Source organism: Ovis canadensis, chromosome 7 (genome assembly GCF_042477335.2).
Source record: "Ovis canadensis isolate MfBH-ARS-UI-01 breed Bighorn chromosome 7, ARS-UI_OviCan_v2, whole genome shotgun sequence".
Taxonomy (NCBI): Eukaryota; Metazoa; Chordata; class Mammalia; order Artiodactyla; family Bovidae; genus Ovis; species Ovis canadensis.
This window is the reverse complement of record NC_091251.1, coordinates 95,463,141-95,484,309: the sequence shown is the minus strand read 5'-3', so window position 1 is coordinate 95,484,309 and position 21,169 is coordinate 95,463,141. Positions and strand designations below refer to the sequence as shown.

The 21,169-nt window shown below is 35.8% G+C and overlaps 1 protein-coding gene across 1 annotated transcript in view; it reads right to left on the bottom strand.

Annotated features, from left to right (window-relative positions):
* The window catches only part of DNAL1 (dynein axonemal light chain 1), a 38,783-nt gene extending 17,829 nt beyond the window's left edge, over positions 1-20,954 (bottom strand). Inside the window, exons 1-4 of the mRNA XM_069597025.1 lie at positions 20,640-20,954; positions 13,414-13,452; positions 8,970-9,079; positions 6,234-6,289 (exon numbers count right to left, since the gene is read on the bottom strand). Of these exons, the coding sequence (XP_069453126.1) occupies positions 6,234-6,289; positions 8,970-9,079; positions 13,414-13,452; positions 20,640-20,642 (208 nt within the window). The 5' untranslated portion in view covers positions 20,643-20,954. The remainder of the gene's footprint in view (positions 1-6,233; positions 6,290-8,969; positions 9,080-13,413; positions 13,453-20,639) is intronic.
* Between the last annotated feature and the right edge of the window lie 215 nt (positions 20,955-21,169).

Genomic DNA, 21,169 nt, shown 5'->3' with positions numbered 1-21,169 from the left:
TCTGTGGGATTTGTTATGGCAGCCCTAGCAAACTAATATACTTATAAATATGTAGAAATTAAATGTATAAGAAAATCACATAATCAATTATTCTTTAAAGCTTAATATGGAAAACACTATCTTTTTCTATTTAATGCAGAATAAAAACCTTATTCAAAAAGTTATTCATTCAATACATAATTATTGAGCATCTACTATGTGCCAGGCATACCTATAAGTGCTTGCAATATAATAGTGAATAGCACAGATTTAAATTCCTGCTGTCATGGAGCTAATTTCTGGCAGACAGTAAGCAAAACAATTAAGTGTGTTAGATAGTGACAAGTGTAAAGCATAAAGAAAAGCAGGCAAAAAGAATGAAACAGCAGGGGGTAGAAGCATCCAACATGTTAGATAGAAGGTGACTTCGAAGTAAAGATTCAGAGGAAATGAAGCAGCTAGACATGAGGCTATCTGGAGGAAAAACATGCGGAGGGAACTTCAGCTGCAAAGGCCTCAAAGCAGGGCCATAGCAGAAGTATTCACAAAATACAACCTAGCTGAGAGAATCAGAGGAGAGCTATAGGAGATGAAATTAGAAAAAAAAAAAAAAAAAAGGCCTTATAGGGGATATGACAGAAGAGTCACGAAATTACCAAGGAATTTGGCCTGAGCAGCTAGAAGAATGCAGTTGTCACTGCCTGATACAGACACACAAGAAGCTGGGTTAACAAAGGCTGGGGAAGGATAGCAGGACTCAGTTTTGAACCTGTTAAGCGTGAAATGTCCAGTAGACATTCAATGGAAATGTCGGGCAACTGAATGTGTAAGTCTGGAGTTCAGAGGAGATATATGGACTTGAGCTATAAATATGGGAACCATCAGCATACAGATGGTAAAGCCATGAACTGGATGAGAATGTGGAGTAGGTAAAGACAGAAAAAAGATCCAAGAACTGAGGCCAGGGATACCCCAACATTAAAAAATTTGAGGACATGAGACTGGGAGGAAACAGCCAGAAAGGCAGGAGGAAATCGAAAGGGTACAGTATCCTAGAAACCCAATAAAGAAATTGCTGCAAAGAAAAAGAAATCATCATGTCAAGATGCACTTTAGGTCAACTAAGATAAGAACTGAGAAATGACCTCAGATCAGAGGTAACAGATACATGCAGATCTTTCAAAGATAATATCTAGCTTAATATATACAACTCTTTAAAAAATGTACATGAAATGGCAATGAGAGGGCTAAAAGGATATTATTTATTGCTATCCAGGGAGATAAATTATGATATCAAAGTTAATAGATTAACTGTTCTAACATTACACAATTACATATTTTCCATATTTTAATATGCTGCATAAGTAAAACACCACTATATGGAAAACACTTTTTAGGTCTTGAGGAAAATCAAAACATTATCATAAAGTTATGTTTATTTAGTAAACTGAAGGAGTATACTGTTTTAACAATAATATTTACTTTTTAATCTTTAAATGAGAGTATTATTTATTTTGTACAGCTTTTTAGCCACAGTTTGAACATACTCATATCATACTTTTTTCTTGTCACAGCTGTTAGGGTTAATCTGCCTTAAAATCCCCCTGTTAAATAGCAATACTTGTTTATTTCAGATCTTCTCATATTAGCATAGTAGGTAAGACACAGTGCTCATGAAAGGAAAGGTGTAGGAGGCAAGCTAGAGTCATATATTCAGTATTTTATATGGATCAGTTGGCTTCATTTTGCTTCATAGTCACAGACAAAGTGTATTCTCTGTAGACTGCGGAAATACCATTTGTTACAAGCAGAACTAAAATGAGATGTGTCTAGTATAGCAAATACATGATACAAATGCCTATCCTCTCTCTTTCCATGTCTACATTAGATGTCACTAATTGATCAAGGTACTCTTTCCCACTGAATTTCTAGAACTCTTTTTAACGTGATTTTCCTGAGAGTCACTACGAAGTGATTAAAGAGAACACGAGTTACCAGCCCTTTATAGAAGTTTACCCAATTTCATATGTCACAGTCATGTTTTTACAAAAGAAATGCATGTTGTTCATACTGATAAATGTTGTGAATTTAGCCTCATGTAAGCAAGTTATTTCAATGACAAAGAAACCAAAAGAGAAGAAAATGAAATATCTCAAATTGTTTAACGAGTCAGTGAAAACTGAAATAGACTGAATCATTTTAAATACAACTCTAATAGTAAACACTTCCTCTCCAGCACTATATAAATACTGAATGCAACTTTGAGTAAGGTATTAGGCAGGGGCAGGGGGAAACGGAGATTAGGAATAGAAGATTAAAAGATTAATAAAATATGGTGCTTGCCCTAAGGGGCTCATTATCTAAAGAGACAGAACATATTCCTAACTATAATAACAGCTACTATTTCCTGAGCATTTATATGCACCAGGCACTATTCTAAGCACTTTATACACACTGACTCATTTAATATTCAAAATAAATATATGAAGCTGTTGTTCAGTTGTTAAGTTGTGTCTGACTCTTTGAGGCCCACGAACTGCCGCATGCAAGGCTTTCCTGTCCTTTACTATCTCCCTGAGTCTGCTCATGTCCATTGAGTTGTGATGGCATCCAACCATCTCATCCTCTGTCAACCCCTTCTCCTTCTGTCCTCAATCCTTCCCAGCATCAGGGTCTTTTCCAATGAGTCAGTTCTATGCATTAGGTGGCCAAAGTACTGGAGCTTCAGCTTCAGCACCAGTCCTTCCAATGAATATTCAGGCTTGATTTCCTTTAGGACTGACTGGTTTGATCTCCTTGCAGTCCAAGGGATTCTCAAGAGTCTTCTCCAACACCACAGTTAGAAAGCATCAATTCTTTGGCACTCAGTCTTCTTTATGGTTCAACTCTCACATCCATACATGACTCCTGCAAAAATCATAGCTTTGACTATATTGATCTTTGTCGGCAAAGTGATGTGTCTGCTTTTTAATACACTGTCTGGGTTTGTCATAGCTTTTTTTCAAGGAGCAAGTGTCTTTTAATTTCATGGCTGCAGTCACTGTCCACATTGATACTGGAGCCCAAGAAAATGAAATCTGACACTGTTTCCACATTTACCCCATCTGTTTGACATGAAGTGATAGGACCAGATGCCATGATCTTTGTTTTTTGAATGCTGAGTTTCAAGCCAGCTTTTTCACTCTCCTCTTTCACCTTCATCAAGAGGCTCTTCAGTTCCTCTTCACTTTCTGGATTATAATCCAAGGTATACTGTTATAAGTGTTTCCAAGAAAGAGTAATTATGATGATGGAAATCAGAGCAGTCTTTAGAGATCTTCCTCTAAATAACATTTAAACGTTGCATTCTTAATGTTAATTTTGTTTCTTGTAGGGTTTTCCTGTTACAGGAAGGGGCTGTTCTCAATGAAAACCACTGCATTAACAAGTGTTCAGTTCAGTTCAGTTCAGTTGCTCAGTTGTGTCCTACTCTTTGTGACCCCATGAATTGCAGCATGCCAGGCTTCCCTGTCCATCACCAACTCCCAGAGTTTACCCAAACTCGTGTCCATTGAGTTGGTGATGCCATCCAGCCATCTCATCCTCTGTCGTCCCCTTCTCCTCCTGCCCCCAATCCTTCCCAGCATCAGTCTTTTCCAATGAGTCAACTCTTTGCAAGAGGTGGCCAAAGTATTGGAGTTTCGGCTTTAGCATCATTCCTTCCAAAGAACACACAGGACTGATCTCCTTTAGAATGGACTGGTTGGAACTCCTTGCAGTCCAAGGGACTCTCAAGAGTCTTCTCCAACACCACAGTTCAAAACCATCAATTCTTCAGTGCTCAGCTTTCTTCACAGTCCAACTCTCACATCCATACATGACCACTGGAAAAACCATAGCCTTGACTAGATGGACCTTAGTCGCAAAGTAATGTCTCTGCTTTTGAATATGCTGTCTAGGTTGTTCATAACTTTCCTTCCAAGGAGTAAGCGTCTTTTAACTTCATGCCTGCAATCACCATCTGCAGTGATTCTGGAGCCCCCCAAAATAAAGTCTGCCACTGTTTCCACTGTTTCCCCACCTATTTGCCATGAAGAGATAGGACCAGATGCCATGATCTTAGTTTTCTGAATGTTGAGATTTAAGCCAATTTTTCACTCTCCACTTTCACTTTCATCAAGAGGCTTCTTAGTTCCTCATTAACAAGTGTACAAAGTCATAAAAAAGAATGACATATTTGGGTATAAAGAGGATGTTATAAGCTTTTAAATGACTCTGAATGCAACCTTAAGGCATTTGGTCTTTACTAGGCAAAGGGGAGTCATTAAAGGTCTGTGGCCTGGAGGAATGATAAATAGAACAATATTTTCACAAAGAAAACTCTGGTGTCAGTGCTGAAGGTCAACTGAAGAGCAGAAAGATAGGAGATAAGGAGATCAATTGGGTGGCTATCACATAAGTTGTAAGGCAGTGTTTTTTCACACTATGGATCGTGTGAAATCAACTTAATGGGTTGTCAGCAAGGACCTGCTGCTGCTGCTGCTAAGTCACTTCAGTCGCGTCCGACTCTGTGCGACCCCATAGATGGCAGCCCACCAGGCTCCCTCGTCCCTGGGGTTCTCTAGGCAAGAACACTGGAGTGAGTTGCCAGGACCTACCATATATTAATAACAGGAAAATCTACTCAATATCCTGTGATAACCTACATGAGAAAAGAACCTAAAAAAGAATGACTATATGCACATGTATAACTGAATCACTTTGCTGTACACCTGAGAGTAACATAACATTGTGAATCAACTATACTCCAATAAAACAAACAGAAAAAACCTTAGTGGATTGTGACAAACATTTAAAAAACCATGAAATCACACTAAAATTTTTTAATAATGGAACCTATGCTATAAGGGCAAATACAGTTTTACAAATTTTAATCCAGTTCATATGAGTATGTGTATATTTGATACGTATAATCATGTGTGTGCGTGCACAGTCACTAAGTTGTGTCTGACTCTTTGCTACTCCATGGACTGTAGCCTGTCAGGCTCCTCTGTCCATGGGATTTTCCAACCAATACTGGAGGGGGTTGCCATTTTCTCTTTCAGTGGATCTTTTCAACCCAGGGATTAAAGTCACATCTCCTGCATTGGCAGATGGATTCTTTATCACTGAGCCACCTGGGAAGCCCTATGAACATATGTACTGAGTTATTAATTCAACTGTACTTCATATTGTGGGAAGTGGTAAAAAACGTTTGAAAAAGATGACCTAAGGGGGAAATGATGAGGGTCTAAATTAAAGCTGTAGCTCCTGGAAATGGAAACACAAGAAATTATTTGAGAGCTCTTTCAAAGAATAAATTTAACAGGACTCAGTGATAAACCTGGACGTAGGGCTTGAGGGAAATAAAGGGGAAATATTATAAGACAAATGATGGCTCACCAAAAGATACCTACATCTTAATCCCTGGATGTGAATGTTACCATATATGGGAAAAAATATTTTGCAGCTAAGAGTAAGTTAGGAATCTTAAGATGGGGAAAATATCCTTGATTATCTAAGTGTTTCCTAAATGCAATCATGTATGTCCTTATAAGAGGGTGACAGAAAAAGATATGACAGAGACAAAACAGTAGGAGGAAATATGATCACAGAGGCAGAGACTGGAGTGACACAGTCACAAGCCAAGGAATGCAGCAGTCATTAGAACCCAGAACAGGCAAGGAAAAGATTCTCCCTTAAAGCCTCCAGAGAAACCATGGCCCTCTTAAAACACTGATATTGGCCCAGTGAAACTGATTTCAGACTTCTGGCCTCTAGAATTGTGAGGGAATAAATTTCTGAAGCTTTAAGCCACAAAATGTTTGCAGCCCAGAGGCAACTTGCATAAGGAACCTTGACAACTGGGAAGGAGTTAATGCCATTAAAAAAGATAAGGCGCATAGGAAAAACAAACAAAATTTTAGATACAATAAGTATGAAATACAAGAGAAATCTGGACAAAAACAGATTAAAAAAAATTGATTTTCTAGTTCAGATATTTCAATTCTAACTCTACAAGCTTTAAAATGTCCTTAAACTATTCAGGTTTCATGTTATCTCTAATTTTCTTTGGATAGTCAAACAAGACACATAGTTTATACATTCTTTCTATCATCTGACAATTACTGTGGTTGAAACAGGTGCCAGCTTCTAGGATTATGCAGTGTCTCTGGAATGTTTATTCCAAATAACTAAAAAAATTCTAGAACCATCTGTTACTATGGATCACTTACTTAAGCCATTCAGGTTTGCAATTTTTTCAATACAGTTTGTAGACAGTGAAAGCTTCCTAAAGGAGAAAAAAAAAAGAATACTTGAATTAATAAGAAAGAAAGTTAATAGTATAATAGAAATTATTCTTCAAGTTCTCTCAGACATTTCCTTTTCACATTGAATCCTTTTTTCCCCTCTCAGACATGGCACATATTCTTTTATTTTGAAATCGTCATACTGTTTCCCTGATTACAAAAGTTAGTAAACATTCACTGTATAAAATTAAAAAAACTTTTTTGTGGACAATTTGGTGTTTTCTATTAAATTTTTTTAATGCATATTTTCTTTGACCCAGTAATTCATTTATAGGAACATATCCTATAGAAATACTAATGCCAAATATATATGAATTAAACTATTTACTATATTATTATAATAGCAAAAAAATGGGAAAAAAATTTATAAACACCCATCAGCTGAGGAATACAAATAACAAAATACTATGTTGCCACTAAAACAAACAAGATCGGGCCATACATACAACTTTGGAAAATGTCCATGATATGTATATTACAAAAAGTCAATGTAATCCTAACCACCCTAGACATTCCCCCAGAGATAAATACTTTTACCAGTTTATATATATATTCTATATTTTTCCCTATATACACTTTAATCATATAAAAACAAAATTTTAAAGGGAGCATAATTATACAATATTAATCTTCTCTTGACAAAAATGTTTAATATCTTAGTAAACTTCATGCAAAGATATAATAAAAGCTAATTTATTGAATGCTTCATATGTGCCTGGTATTCTTCTAAATACTTTACATGTATTAACTATTTTAACCATCAGAATGATCCTAAGAGCTACATATTAGTAATCATATTTTATAAGTGAGGAAATTGAGACACAAAGATGTTAAGTAATTTGCCTACTATTGCACAGCCAGAAAGTAGCATATCCAAATTTAAAACCCCCCAAAACTGACCCTAGAACATGTGATCTTATCCTTCTGATTTGATTTGAAGAGGAATTATTCTTTTTTTTTTTTTTTTGCTTAAAACAGTAAAAGCAATTACTGTACACTGTAAATTATTGGTCATATGTGTGTATTTTCTAGTCATTCCCCACTCCCAAGAATTACCAATGAAAGTGAAAAATGGAGTGGAAAAGCGGGAATACAGTTGGGGAATAATTCTGTAGTTGTTGTATAGGCAACCTGCCCAAAGATTGTCAGCAAAAATATGAACAGGATGACTCTTAAGCAGTTTCTAGGGTACTTTGGTATGAGGTATAGAACCGTCTCAAGGTTTGATAAAAAGATATTTGACCACTTTGAAATAATGCTCTTTGAAATCATGATTTTGAAGCCAAAAACACATTTAAGGTGGATTTTTATGTAATACACTGTGTTCTCATCACAAAGGACAAGCTGCATACAACAACTAAATTGTTTGCTTTTCCCTTTAATTCCAAAGATAGACATTAGTCTAATGCATGCGTTCACAAATACATGCTTAAGAGTCATTCAGATTGCTTACTGTAAATCCAGATACCTAGTTTCATCAGTAGATTCTTTTTCTATAAATTTGAAGTGGGGCTTATCTGCTGCACAAGGAAGTTCTTATGTAGGTAGTCAGGGAACCACACTTAGGAAAATATAGGATTTTCCAATATTCTATAACAAGTGATTCTATAACATTCTATAGCCCTGATAAGACATTGCAGCTTAAGAGCATAACCATGGTGTCATGGTTATAACACATAACACAGGTGTCATGGTATAATTGCCTCAAATTAGTCACAGAACCCTGCTAAAAAGTATGCAGAATATTCAGGAAGTCAGTTAAAATAATAAACATAGATCTGATACTTAAAGTCTTGGGAAAACAGGATTATAAGTAAGTGTAACTTAGTGCCAATGAGAAAAAAAAAATTAGAAGGCTCTACATGAGAATGCTAGGACTTCCCTAGTGGTCCAGTAGTTAAGACTTCATGCGTCCATTGCATGGATTCAGTCTCTGGTGAGGGAACTAAGATCTTACATGCTGTGTGGAGCAACCAATAATAATAGTAATAAAATGAAATTTTTAAAAATGCTAAGCCTGGTACTCAAAAACTGGTACAATTTTGGTTGATATTTCCTTTTCTTTGTGTTTTTAATATTTTCTAGATGTTTTACAATGTATTTTCATAATTTGAGAAATTTTTCAAAAGCAGTTACTTCTATGCTTCTGAGTAAGTATAGTATTGACTTTGATGGATAATTTTACAAGAGAAACTACTAGGTTTATGACAGAAATAGTTTTATGGTGTTATTTAGCTTCTCCTAAGAGACAGGAAATTTGTGTAAAGAATTCACCTTCTAATGCAGGGGACACGGGTGCAATCCCTGGTCGGGGAACTAAGAACCACCGGGCAACTAAGCCTGAACACCCAAACTCGAGAAGCCTCTGTGTTGCAGCCAAGAGTCCGTGCCAGCAGCAAAGACCCGGCACGATCAAAACAAAAAACCATCCCCCCAAAAATGCGATACAGGATAGTTTAGGGTTACTCTATTAACGACCCTATAAACCAACAATCTTTAATATTTGGCCTTGCCAAAGGGAGAATCACAGGGAGAAGGAAGGGAGGGAGGAAGAGAAACGAAAACCAAGAAAATAAATAAATATTTTTAGTCTGTATATTTAGAAAAGGAAGGGAAACTTAACAGCAATACTAGAAAGGATGAAAAAAGAGAAGCACTTACTCGCAATTAGAAAGCGTGGACAAGGATGCATCCATCTTCTCTATAGGGGGAATCTGGGCATACAGCTTTATCTCTCTGGCTTCAGATGGCTTCTGGCTGGTTTTCTCTTCCTATAATAAAAAGTTAATGTGGAAGAAAATAATCCCAGATTATAATGTGGAACTAAAAAGGCCAGATTTTCTCAAGGCTTTTCAATATTTATTTCAAAATAGCTATTAAAATTCAGTAATTCTGTACATTCTTGACAGTATACTTATTGACAACACTTACTTACTGAACCTGATAACTAGCTTTTATATGGCTGATTCAGATAATTCCCTGTCAGGTCTCAGCCAAGCGGAAAAGAGGAAAGAAAATAACTTTTATTTCTATAGTTTTTAAAATCTAAGAGTCTACCAATTAATAAACAAAAATAAAACACACACAAAAAAACATTTTCCTGGGAAGGATTCCTTGTCCCTAAACAAACTTAAGTATCAGATTTAGATCTATAAGATGAGCTGTTTTTGTCATCTTATCTTTCCGTTCCTATATTCAATTCAGTCTGAGTTACAACTACCAAATACCAAGAATTTGGGAAGATATTCTCTTTATGACAAAGCTAAGGTCAAATTGATTTGTTCTACAATAATTTACTACTAAATTCTATGTTACAGTTTAATTTCAGTACCTAATACAATTTAAATTTTAATTACCAGGATATGCTGCCTAATAATGTTTCCTAAGTACCTCAGTACTTAGTTCTATCTCTCCAACAAAACAAGAAGATACTGCAGCTCAGGGACCATTTTTTTGGCTTTCCTATGTTTTCTATTGTTGTTGTTTAGTCGCTAAGTTGTGTCTAACCCTTTGTGACCCCATGGACTGCAGCACTCCAGGCTTCCCTGTTCTTCACTATCTCCCGGAGCGTGCTCAAACTCATGTTTTCTATAACTAGTGTGATATAAGACACAAAAAAGGCTTTAAAAAAAAATCAAATCATAACACATCAATAATAGAAAATATATAATCAGTTGAAAGACATCTAATACACATCCACTCGGTATTTTTTTGTGGGCCATAGGTTAGGAGATGGGAGACTGACATCTTTAATAAATGTTGTGTTAATGAGAGTAAGAATGAGCATGATATCTTCAAATAATCTTAAAGACTTATGGCCATAATATAATCTATAAATAAAATGTACAAACCAAACCAAATAGCCAACTACTTGTTATTATAAACCAAGTGTCACTAACCACTTGTTAATATAAATATTATTATGTTATCCTAAAATCTGCTTCAAGGAAACTGTATTGAATACTAAGCCTACTCTATACTTTTTTAATGAAACAAAACAGATTTTTCACTAGCTAAACAGAAAAGGAATTTTTAAATTGCAATTAGGGTATAAAGAAACTTATAAGCACTAAAAACAAGAATTCAAATATTTCATTATCCTAGCCACTTTGTCTGTTTTCCATAGACACCAAGTTTCTTGAAAGACTTTTTATTTAAAGCCCAGCTACAAAAGCAAAGATACATTATTATACAAAAAACTGATAATACAGTCAAATAAGCTATCATTGGGGATAGAAATTGAGGAGCCATCTCTATACTCTCTGGAAATTCTATCCATAATGCTGAAATACAACCATTCAAACTTTATAGAATTTTATATTCAAAATATTTGTTTAAATTTAATGCATTTTACAATGCCATTTCCTAACATTACTATGTGCTTTTAAAAAACATATCTTGTGTGTTTTTCCAAATATAACTGATATACAGCACTGAATAAATTTAAGACATACAACATACTGATTTGACTTTCATAATCATGAAATGATGACCACAGTAAGTTTAGTGAACATCCATCATCTCAAGCAGATACAAAATAAAAGAAATAAAATTTTTCTCCCTGTGATGAAAACTCTTGGGACTTAACTCTCTTAACTTTCGTATATAACATACAGCTGTGTCGTTGTTCTTCAGTTGCTAAGTTCTGTCCAACTCTTTGCCACCCCATGGACTACAGCTTGCCAGGCTTCCCTGTCCTTCATCATCTCCTGGAGTTTGCTCAAAATTCATGTCCATTGAATCAGTGATGCCATCCAACGATCTCATCCTGTGTCGCCCTCTTCTCCTCTTGCCCTCAATCTTTCCCAGCATCAGGGTCTTTTCCAGTGAGTCAGCTCTTCACATCAGGTGGCCAAAGTATTGGAGCTTCAGCTTCAGCATCAGTCCTTCCAATGAATAGGAAGGTTGATTTCCTGTAGGACTGACTGGTTTGATCTCCTTGCGGTCCAAGGGATTCTCAAGCATCTTCTTCAGCACCACAATTCAAAAGCAACAATTCTTTGGTATTCAGCCTTCTTTATGGTCCAACTCTCACATCCATACATGACTACTGTAAAAACCATAGATTTGACTATATGGACCTTTGTTGGCAAAGTGATGTCTCCACTTTTTAATACTCTGTCTGGGTTTGTCATAGCTTTTCTTCCAAGGAGCAAGCGTCTTTTAATTTCAAGGTTACAATCACCATCTGAAGTGATTTTGGAGCCCAAGAAAATAAAATCTGTCACTGTTTCCACTTTCCCTCATCTATTTGCCATGACGCGATGGGACTGATGTTAATTATTTAATCATTTTGTACACTGCATCTCTAGTACGTACTTATCTTGTAACTGGAAGCTTGTATCTATTGACTATCTTCATCCAATTTCCCTTACCCCTACCCCTTGCCTCTGGTTACTGCAAATCTAGTGTCTTTTTCTATGAATTTGTCTGTTTGTTGAAACATAATTGACTTACAGTGCTATGTTAGTTTCTGGTGTACAACAAAGTGATTCAATATTTCTATACAGTACAAAATTATCACTACTTTTTATAGATTTATTGAGATATAATTGACATATAACATTATTTATGTTTAAGGTATGCAATGTGATACTTTGATATATGTACATATTACAAGATGATTACCAGAATAAGGTTAACACATCCAGCACCTCATACAATAAATTTCGATGTGTTGAGAACATTTAGGATTACTCTCTTAGCAACTTTGGAGTATATAATACAGTATCATTAACTATGCTATATACAGATTCCCAGAACTTATTGATCTTATAACTGGAAGCTTCTACCCTTTGACCAACTTTTCCTCATTTCCTCCATTCCTCAACTTTGGTAACCACCATTATAATCTGTTTCTATGAGTTGGCTTTTTTAGATTTCACATATAAGTGAGATCACAAATGAAAAAACCTCAAATTGTCTTTACCTATCTGACTACATCATTTAGCATAATGCATTCAAGGTCCTTCCATGTTGTCACAAATGGCAGGACTTTCTTCTTTTTATGGCTGAGTAATATTCCATTGTATACAAATACACATTTTCTTTGTCCATTCATCCACTGATAGCCATTTAGGTTGTTTTCATGTCTTGGCTATTCTGAATAATGCTGCAATGAACCTGGGGATAATCACTCTTTGAGATAGTGATTTCACTTCCTTCAGATATATATCCAGAAGTACGACTCCTGGATTTTATGGTAGTTCTACTTTTAATTTTTGAGGAATCTCCACAGTGTTTATATTAACCTCTCCACCATAACACTATGCCAACTTACATTCCCACCAAAGTGCAAAAGGGTTCCCTTTTCTCCATTTCCTCACCAACACTCTTCTCTCATATTTTTGATGACAGCCATTTTAACAGGTGTAAGGTGATATCTCTTTGGGGTTTTGATATGCATTTCTCTGACGATCAGTCATGTTGAGTATCATTTTCGAATTTTTATTTGAGGTTTTTTCATTTGTCTATGCATGATTTTCATTTGTTCACACTGACTGTCTCTGTTCTAACCTCCAAGAGATTAAAATCATCATTTATCTAAAACCTAGATCATCAACAGCACATATCACTCTATCACCTAAAAATGATATGTGGTTTAATAACGATAAAGTTGAAAAAGAACATGGAGATTCCAGCTATCACAGTAACAGACAATTAGCCTTTCCAGATTTAAATTTTCCAATGGTCAGACTTTTTAACTGAAATTTTTATTGAGATATTTGAAGAGTCATGTGCAGTTATAAGAAATAATACAGAGAGAGTCTTTATACACTTTGCCCAGTTTCCCCTAATGGTAACATTTTTTAAAATTATAGTATCACAACCAAGATATTGATATTGATACAATCCACTAACTTTAATCAGATTTTTCCAATTTTACTTATACTCATTTGTACATGTGAGTGTGAATATGTTTGCATGTGTGTATTGAGGTCTATATAATTTTATCACCTGTGTAGGCTCATGTATCCACTAACACCATCAAGATAACGAAACACTTTCAATACCAAAAGATCCCTTGTATTGAATGATCAGATTTAAATAACTGTCCAAAACTTATCCTAATATGGTTTCTGGAAGTAAGAACTCATAAACTCACCCATCTGGCTAGGGCTTCTTTGATTGTTGTTGCTTTCGCCTTAAAAAGAGAAGAAAAAACAAGGTTATCTTTATTGGTGTGATTTGTTGGCTCAATTTTCATGCAACAATCATTAGCCCTGGCATCTACCATTAAAAAGATTTCTTTTTTTGAGACTTTATATGAAAAGAGAATGTTTTAATTTCCTAAAATAAGAAATACTTAAATACCTCTCAGAGAAATTAAGGAAATCATGATGTACCATGTATTATCCTTTACTCTCACATGGTTTACAAAAAACAGAGCTGTCAACACTGATATTAAAATATATCTTATTTCATTATTCTAAGATTTATATCTTCCTTTACATTTTAATATCTTTGAAGTCTGGATACATCTTACAACCAGGAAAAATTTATAATTGCTGTAGCCAGGTAGCACTGATGAAGATTCAGAAAAAATATTAACCATCTTATTTAATATACATACCATATATATTCATTTGTATGTTTATCAAAGGATAACACATGATAAGAATCTATATGCGTAAATACGTTTAAAATAACTCTATCAATAAATACAAAATAAAATTTCTACGTGATAGGAAATTATGTCACAGTTTAATTCCAACTTCTTATTTTTCTTATTTTTAATTTTTTAATTGGAAGATAATTGCTTTACAAGGTTGTGTTGGTTCCTGGTGTACAACAACATGAATCATTACTTTTCTTTCTTAGAAGAAGATAAAATAATGTTGCACCTTATAATCAATAGTATCTTAGATTCAATTTAATATGATATTAAAATCTTAAAAGCTAAGAAAAGGAAGAACATCCTTTGAATCTTTGCTGGAGGTTATTTTATAAAAGAGAGAATCCTAAACAATAATAAAAGGAATTATGTCTCTGAAGTAAAGATGCACTAATAAATAACACAAGTTAAAAATAAACTATTAATTTAAGTAAAATAATAAAATTAAAGACAAAGAATGTAAAAATTGGAGGAATAGAACACTTAAAAGGAAACTTATGCTTAAAATACATTAAGTTAAAAATAAGAGAACAGGGAACTATATTCAATATTCTGTGATAAACCATAATGGAAAATAATATGAAAAGGAACATATATATATATATATATATAACTGAATCACTTTGCTGTTTAGCAGGAGTAAACACAACATTGCAAATCAACTATATTTGAATAAAATAAATTTTTAAAAATAAGAGAAAGCAAGAGATAGAAAAAAAATAAATTAAGCATTAAAAATATTTGGAAAAGTACATCATGAAGGCAGAAGGAAACAGAAAGGAAGAAATCAATGAAAAACAGACTGAGAAGAAAAAAGACGAACAAAACTAAACGCTAATTCTTAAGTTTCTGGCAAGCCTGACTGAGCAAAACAGAGAGATATACAAATTAAAAATACAGAATAAATAAGGAGAGATGACACAGATACCACAGAGATTTTTAAAATAAAATATTATAATTTTGAAAACCCAAAGTATACATTTCTAGAAAAAAACAAAAATGCCAAAACTCACAAGAAGAATCAGAAAATATGAATAGATCAATAACTATTTGAAAATTTCCCCTAAAGCCCCAAATCTAGATAAACTGCAAATAAGTTCTACCAACCTTTCAAGGAGCAGATATTCCTTGTTATGCAAGTTGTTTCAGAAACCAGGAAAAAAAAAGAAGGAAAGCTGCCAACTTATTTTATGAGACTAGAATAATCTTGATGCTATAACTAGATAAGGGGCCCTCTTTACTTCTCAAAACAGATTTGAAAAATCTTAGATGCACAATATTAGATTTCCAAAGCCAATGGTGTATAATGATCATGATCAAAAATGGCTTATGCCAGGGGCATATAGATTGTTTAACAACAGAAAAATCTATTACAAATGTAATCCATTTATTAATGGATTAAAAGTGGGAAATTACATTTACTTCAGTAAGTGCAGAAAGAGCATTTGATAAAGTTCTACCTCAGATATTAAAAGCTTTTAACTAAGGGTTAAAGCAAAATTCCTTATTTGATAAAAGCTATATATCAAAACGGAGAAGGAAATGGCAACCCACTCCAGTATTTTTGCCTGGAGAATCCCATGGACAGAGGAGCCTAGCAGGCTACAGTCCATAGGTCGTGGAGAGTCGGACACGACTGAAGCAACTTAGCATGCATTCATGCATATATCAAAAAGCTCTAACCAATACCAGCTTGAATAATAAATTCATTAATTTGAGCAAATATTCACTGATTACCTCCTATATACCAAGCATTCTTCCACTTGCTTCAGATATATCAATGAACAGAACAAAGATTCCTGCCTTACGGGAATCTACATCTATTGCTAGGAGACCGATGGTAACTGATATAATAAATAAATAGATAAGTCATATAGCATATTAGAAGGTGATAATTACTAAGGAAAAAGAAAAAGCTGAGCTCGGTAAAGAGTATCAGGATGTGTGTATATGTGTATGGTGGATATTTATTTTAAATAAGGTGGTCAAGGTGAGCCAAATTGGGAAGGTAACAAAGTATCCTCAAACTCCTAGAAGACAACGTAGGCACAAAAGGTAAAAGAAATAAAAACAAAAACAAACAAATGGGACCTAACGAAACTCAAAAGTTTTGCACAGCAAAACCACCATAAACAAAACAACCTGTGGGTTGGAAGAAATTATTTGTAAATGATGTGACTGATGAAGGGCTTAATTTCCAAAGTATACAAACAGCTCATATAAGTCAGTAACAACAACAACAACAAAAATTCAAGGACTTCCCTGGTGGTCCAGCGGTTAAAACTCCATGCTTCCACTACAGGGGGCATAGGTTAAATTTCTAATTGGGAAACAGGATCCCACATGCTGCATGGTATGGTAAAAAACAAACAAACAACCCACTGAAAAAAATGAGCAGAAAACCTAAACAGACATTTCTCCAAAGAAGACATACAGATGGCCAATAGGCACGTGAAGGATTTTCAACATCACTAATTATTAGAGAAATGCAAATCAAAACTACAAACAGCTATCACCTCACATGGGTCAGAACAGCCATCATTGAAAAGTCTATACTGATTCACTTTGCTGTCTCCTGAAACTAACACAACACTGTAAATCAGCTATGTTGTTGTTGTTGACATTGTTACTCAGTTGCTAAGTTGTGTCTGACTCTTTGTGACCCCAGACTGCAGCATGCTTGGCTCCTCTGTCATCCACTATCTCTTGGAGCTTGTTTTGCCTTCAATCTTTCCCAGCGTTAGGGTCTTTTCCAATGAGGTGGCTCTTCATATTAGGTGGCCAGAGTATTGGAGCTTCAGCAACAGTCCTTCCAATGAATATTCAGGGTTGATTTCCTTTAGGATTGACTGATTTGATGTCCTCAAAGTGCAAGGGACTCTTAAGAGTCTTCTCCAGCACCATAATTTCAAAACCATCAACAATACTTCAACAAAAAAATTTTTTTAATTTAAGTCCACAAATAATAAATGTTGGCAAGGGTGTGGAGAAAAGAGAACACTCCTGCCCTTTTGGTGGGACTGTAAATTGGTGCAGCCAGTACAGAAAATGGAATGTTCTTAAAAAAACAAGAAAGTGAACTACTATATGATCCAGCAGCCCTACTCCTGGGCATATATCTGGAGAAAACCATAGTTTGGAAAGATACATGCATTCCAGTGTTCACTGAAGCACTATTCTACAATAGCCAAGACATGGCTAAATGTCCATTGACAGATGAATGGATAAAGATGTGGTATATACATATGTACAATGGAATACAACTCGGCCATGAAAGAATGAAATAATGCCACTTGCAGCAATATGGATGGACCCAGAGATTATCATACTGAGTGAAGTAAGCCAGACAGAGAAAGACAAATATCATATGATATCACTTATATGTGGAACCTAAAAAAAAATTTACAAACTAACTTATTTACAAAACAAAGGTAGACTCATGACATAGAAAACAAACTTACGGTTACCAAAGGGAAAAAATGGAGGAGAGATAAATTAGGAATTTAGGAGCAGCATATACATACTATTTATAAAATAGATAAACAACAAGGTCCCTGTTTAGGACAGGGAACTATATTCAATGTCTTGAAATAAACTATAATGGAAAAGAATATGAAAAAGAATATATATATATATATATATATATATATATATATATACACGTGTAACTGAATCACTTTGCTATATACCAGAAAACAACACAACATTGTAAATCAACTATACTTCAATAGAAAAGAAAAAAGTATTCTCTTTAAGATCCCAGACACATCAAGGATGCCTATCTCCTATCATTGCCACTGTTTAACATGGTACAAAAGATCTTTATCAATATTACACTAAAAAATAAAACTATGTGTAGATGATCATCTGTGTAGAAAATGCAATAGAATAAACTAATAAATACTAGAATACAGCAAATGCAGGACACTGTTGACAAGTTAGAAAAATTGAGAGATATTTTCAAAATAAAACCAACGAAAGACTAATATCTAGAATATACAAGGAACTACGGAAATTTAAAAAACAAATTAAAAAAAGGGAAAAGTTGGCAAAAAATATATACAGAAAATTTACATAAACTGAAATCCAGATGATGACTAACAATGAGATATTTGAACTCACTAAAAATCAGAGAAATGCAGTAAAACAATGGGATACTAAAATACATCCTCATATAGGCAAAAGTCAGAAAATTGGTGAGAATGTAGAGAAATAGAAACTTTTATGCATCACTGAAGGTAGTAAGAAATAGTATAGCTGTTCTGGAACCCAATCTGACAATGCCTAGGGAAATTAAGTATGCAGAGACCCTATGATCCCACAATCTCACTCCTGGGTATATTTTCCTGGGAAATCCTTGTTGTTGCTTTAGTCATTAAGTCATGTCCGACTCTTTACAACCTCATGGACTGTAGCCTGCCAGGCTCCTCTGTACCTGGGATTTCCCAGGCAAGAATACTGGAGTGGATTGCCATTTCCTTCTCCAGGGGATCTTCCCAACCCAAGGATCAAACCCATGTCTCCTTCTTTGGCCAGCGGATTCTGTACCACTGAGTCACTAAAGAAAAGTGAAAGTGAAGTTGCTCAGTCGTGTCCGACTCTTTGCAACCCCATGGACTGTAGCCCACCAGGCTCCTCCGTCTATGGGATTCTCCAGGCAAGAATACTGGAGTGGGTTGCCATTTCCTTCTCCAGGAAATCTTCTTGACCTAGGGATCGAACCTAGGTCTCCTGCATTGCAGGCAGACGCTTTAACCTCTGAGCCACCAGGGAAGCCCATAGAGAAATCCATGGATGGATCCAAAAAAAGACACTTATAGGAACACTTTCAAGTTGGAAGCAATCAAGTTATCCATAAATTGGTCTATAAAATGACTAGTTCCCCTATAGGTAGCAGGAGTTAAAACCTGAAATACCTAAATAACCAGTGGACATCATTAATGGGTAAAGCTGGCCATGCAAAGAGGATAACCACTATTCGGTTCTAGAAAACCACTGGCAGGTGGGACTTGGGACCAGGGTTACCCTAATATCACATTTCTTCAAATATGAAAACTCTTGTTAATTGAAAGTAACACCCTTACTTTATATACCATCAGGAAAGAAAATATGCTGCCAATTATATCACACCATCATATTTCAGTAATACAAAAATATGAAAAAAGATGTGTCTGATAGTAAAATATGGTATTTTGGATTTTTCAGAGAAGCCAAAAATCTGCATTTTGGTGTAAAATATGATCATTTTTAAGACACTAGAAGCTAATTTTCTTAAATAAAAAACTATGTGGGACAGTATTTATAGAGGGCCCCAAAACTACAAGCTTGCAGCTTCAGCGAGCTTCACTTAACTACGAATTCCGATTCTCTATTTGAAGATTTTCAATAATTTTTACGGTTCCTACTTTCAGAATTATTTAGGGCCAGTTATTTCTTCACCTGAATATAAATCTATGTTCCAGAATTTTTAAACTTTCCTTTTTTTTTTTTTCAGCTAAATGGTTGTGGAATATAGTAAGAAATGTAGAAGGGAAACTACTTTTAAGAGTAGAATTTAACCTGGTGGCTGAGGGCAGGCATGTTTTCCTCATCATTTGAATTTCCAGGGTTCAATTTCTGCTCACTTCAATAGCAGAAAATTAAACTTATTCTTTATAAATATTTTGCATTGGAAAAGACCCTGTTGCTGGGAAAGATTGAAGACAAAAGGAAAAATAGATGGCAGAGGATAAGACAGAGAGCCTCATGGACTCAATAGACATGAGTTTGAGCAAACTCTGGAGAAAGTGAAGGACAGGGAAGTCTGGCCTGCTGCAATCCATGGGACTGCAAAAAGTAGGACACGATTTAGCAACTGAACAACAGTAAATATTTCCATTAGGCAGGACAATCACATACCTTGCTAAATAGCTTTGGTTGGGTCTTTAGCCAACCAACTTAAACTACTAGTTGAATCTACCAAGCATGTAAGCAAGACAGTGCTCACTTTAAGTAGGAAATGAACATCACTAGGTAAAATCATTACTTCATAAAGAGATTTGATTGGATACACCACCGACAGATTTCAAGCCTAAGACAGCAATATTTCTCAAAGTGTCAGGAGGAGCTCTCTAATTTTAGTCACTTGAAATGCACATTTCTGAAGAACCCCACTTATGTTAAAAATTCATAATCAGCACTTCACTTTAGTCCAAAATCATACTTATGCATACTTAAATTTGAGAAACACTATCCTAATATGTTCTATCAGAGAGGGTTTTACAATGTTTACTAACAACTGAACTGAGAGTCGTTCAGAGTGGAACATGGTGACATCACAGGTTTATAAACATTGCAGCAACCAGTGTTACACACAATCTCTCCTAATCAACCCCACCCTCCATCTCGCTTGGGGGTGGGAGGGTAAATTGCTTATATTAAAAAGATATCCTTATTCACACTCTCCCTTCCATCACTTGTCCCACTCTAATCCGCTCTTTTTCGAGAATTTTCTGCTCTTTGCCCTGCCTTTTCTCTGCCCGGGCCGCCCTCACCCCCAGACAACCCAATGGCAGGGCTTCTCTTTCGCCCCAGGCCTCTGAATCCACCGAGCAGGCATCCGCTACTTGCTCTCTTCCGGTGTTCGAGGATGTCCCCCACCGTCAACCCTCCACAGTTACCCTTTTTCACTTCCAATCTACTTGCAGCTTTGGCTGCGAGGCCTAGAGGGTACTTACCATTCCGGCGGTTGCTACTGTCACTGCTCTGGTTGCTAGGGTCCGCCGGGGTCAGTGCGCACGCGCACTTCTCGGAGCTCGCGTCGGATTCCCTACACCGGCAGCCGTCTTTTCTCTCCGCCCTCACGGTGGCGCGAGCGGGGCATTGTGGGACCGTGCGAGCGTTCGCCCCGGTCGTCTCGTTCTGGGGCCCTCGCTTCCCAGGGACTGCATCGTAGCTGAGAGTGATTTAGGGAGCTCAGGAGCTTAACCTCGTAGAGAGGTGGGGGAGATATCTTTTTCTCTTGTGAAAGTAGTTTCAGGCTAATCTGGAGTGACGTAGGTGCTTAGAGTTTAAAGCTTTTAAACCTCCCTGTAACAGTTCCCTCCACTCCCCAGCCCAACCCCACCCCACCCCACCCCACCCCACCCCTCTCAGGGTTGTCTCAGAGCACAGGCTTTGGGTGCCCTGCTTTGTGCATTGAACTTTCACTGGCCATCCCTTTTCCGTATTGTAATGTACATATTTCAATGCTGTTGTCTCAAATCAT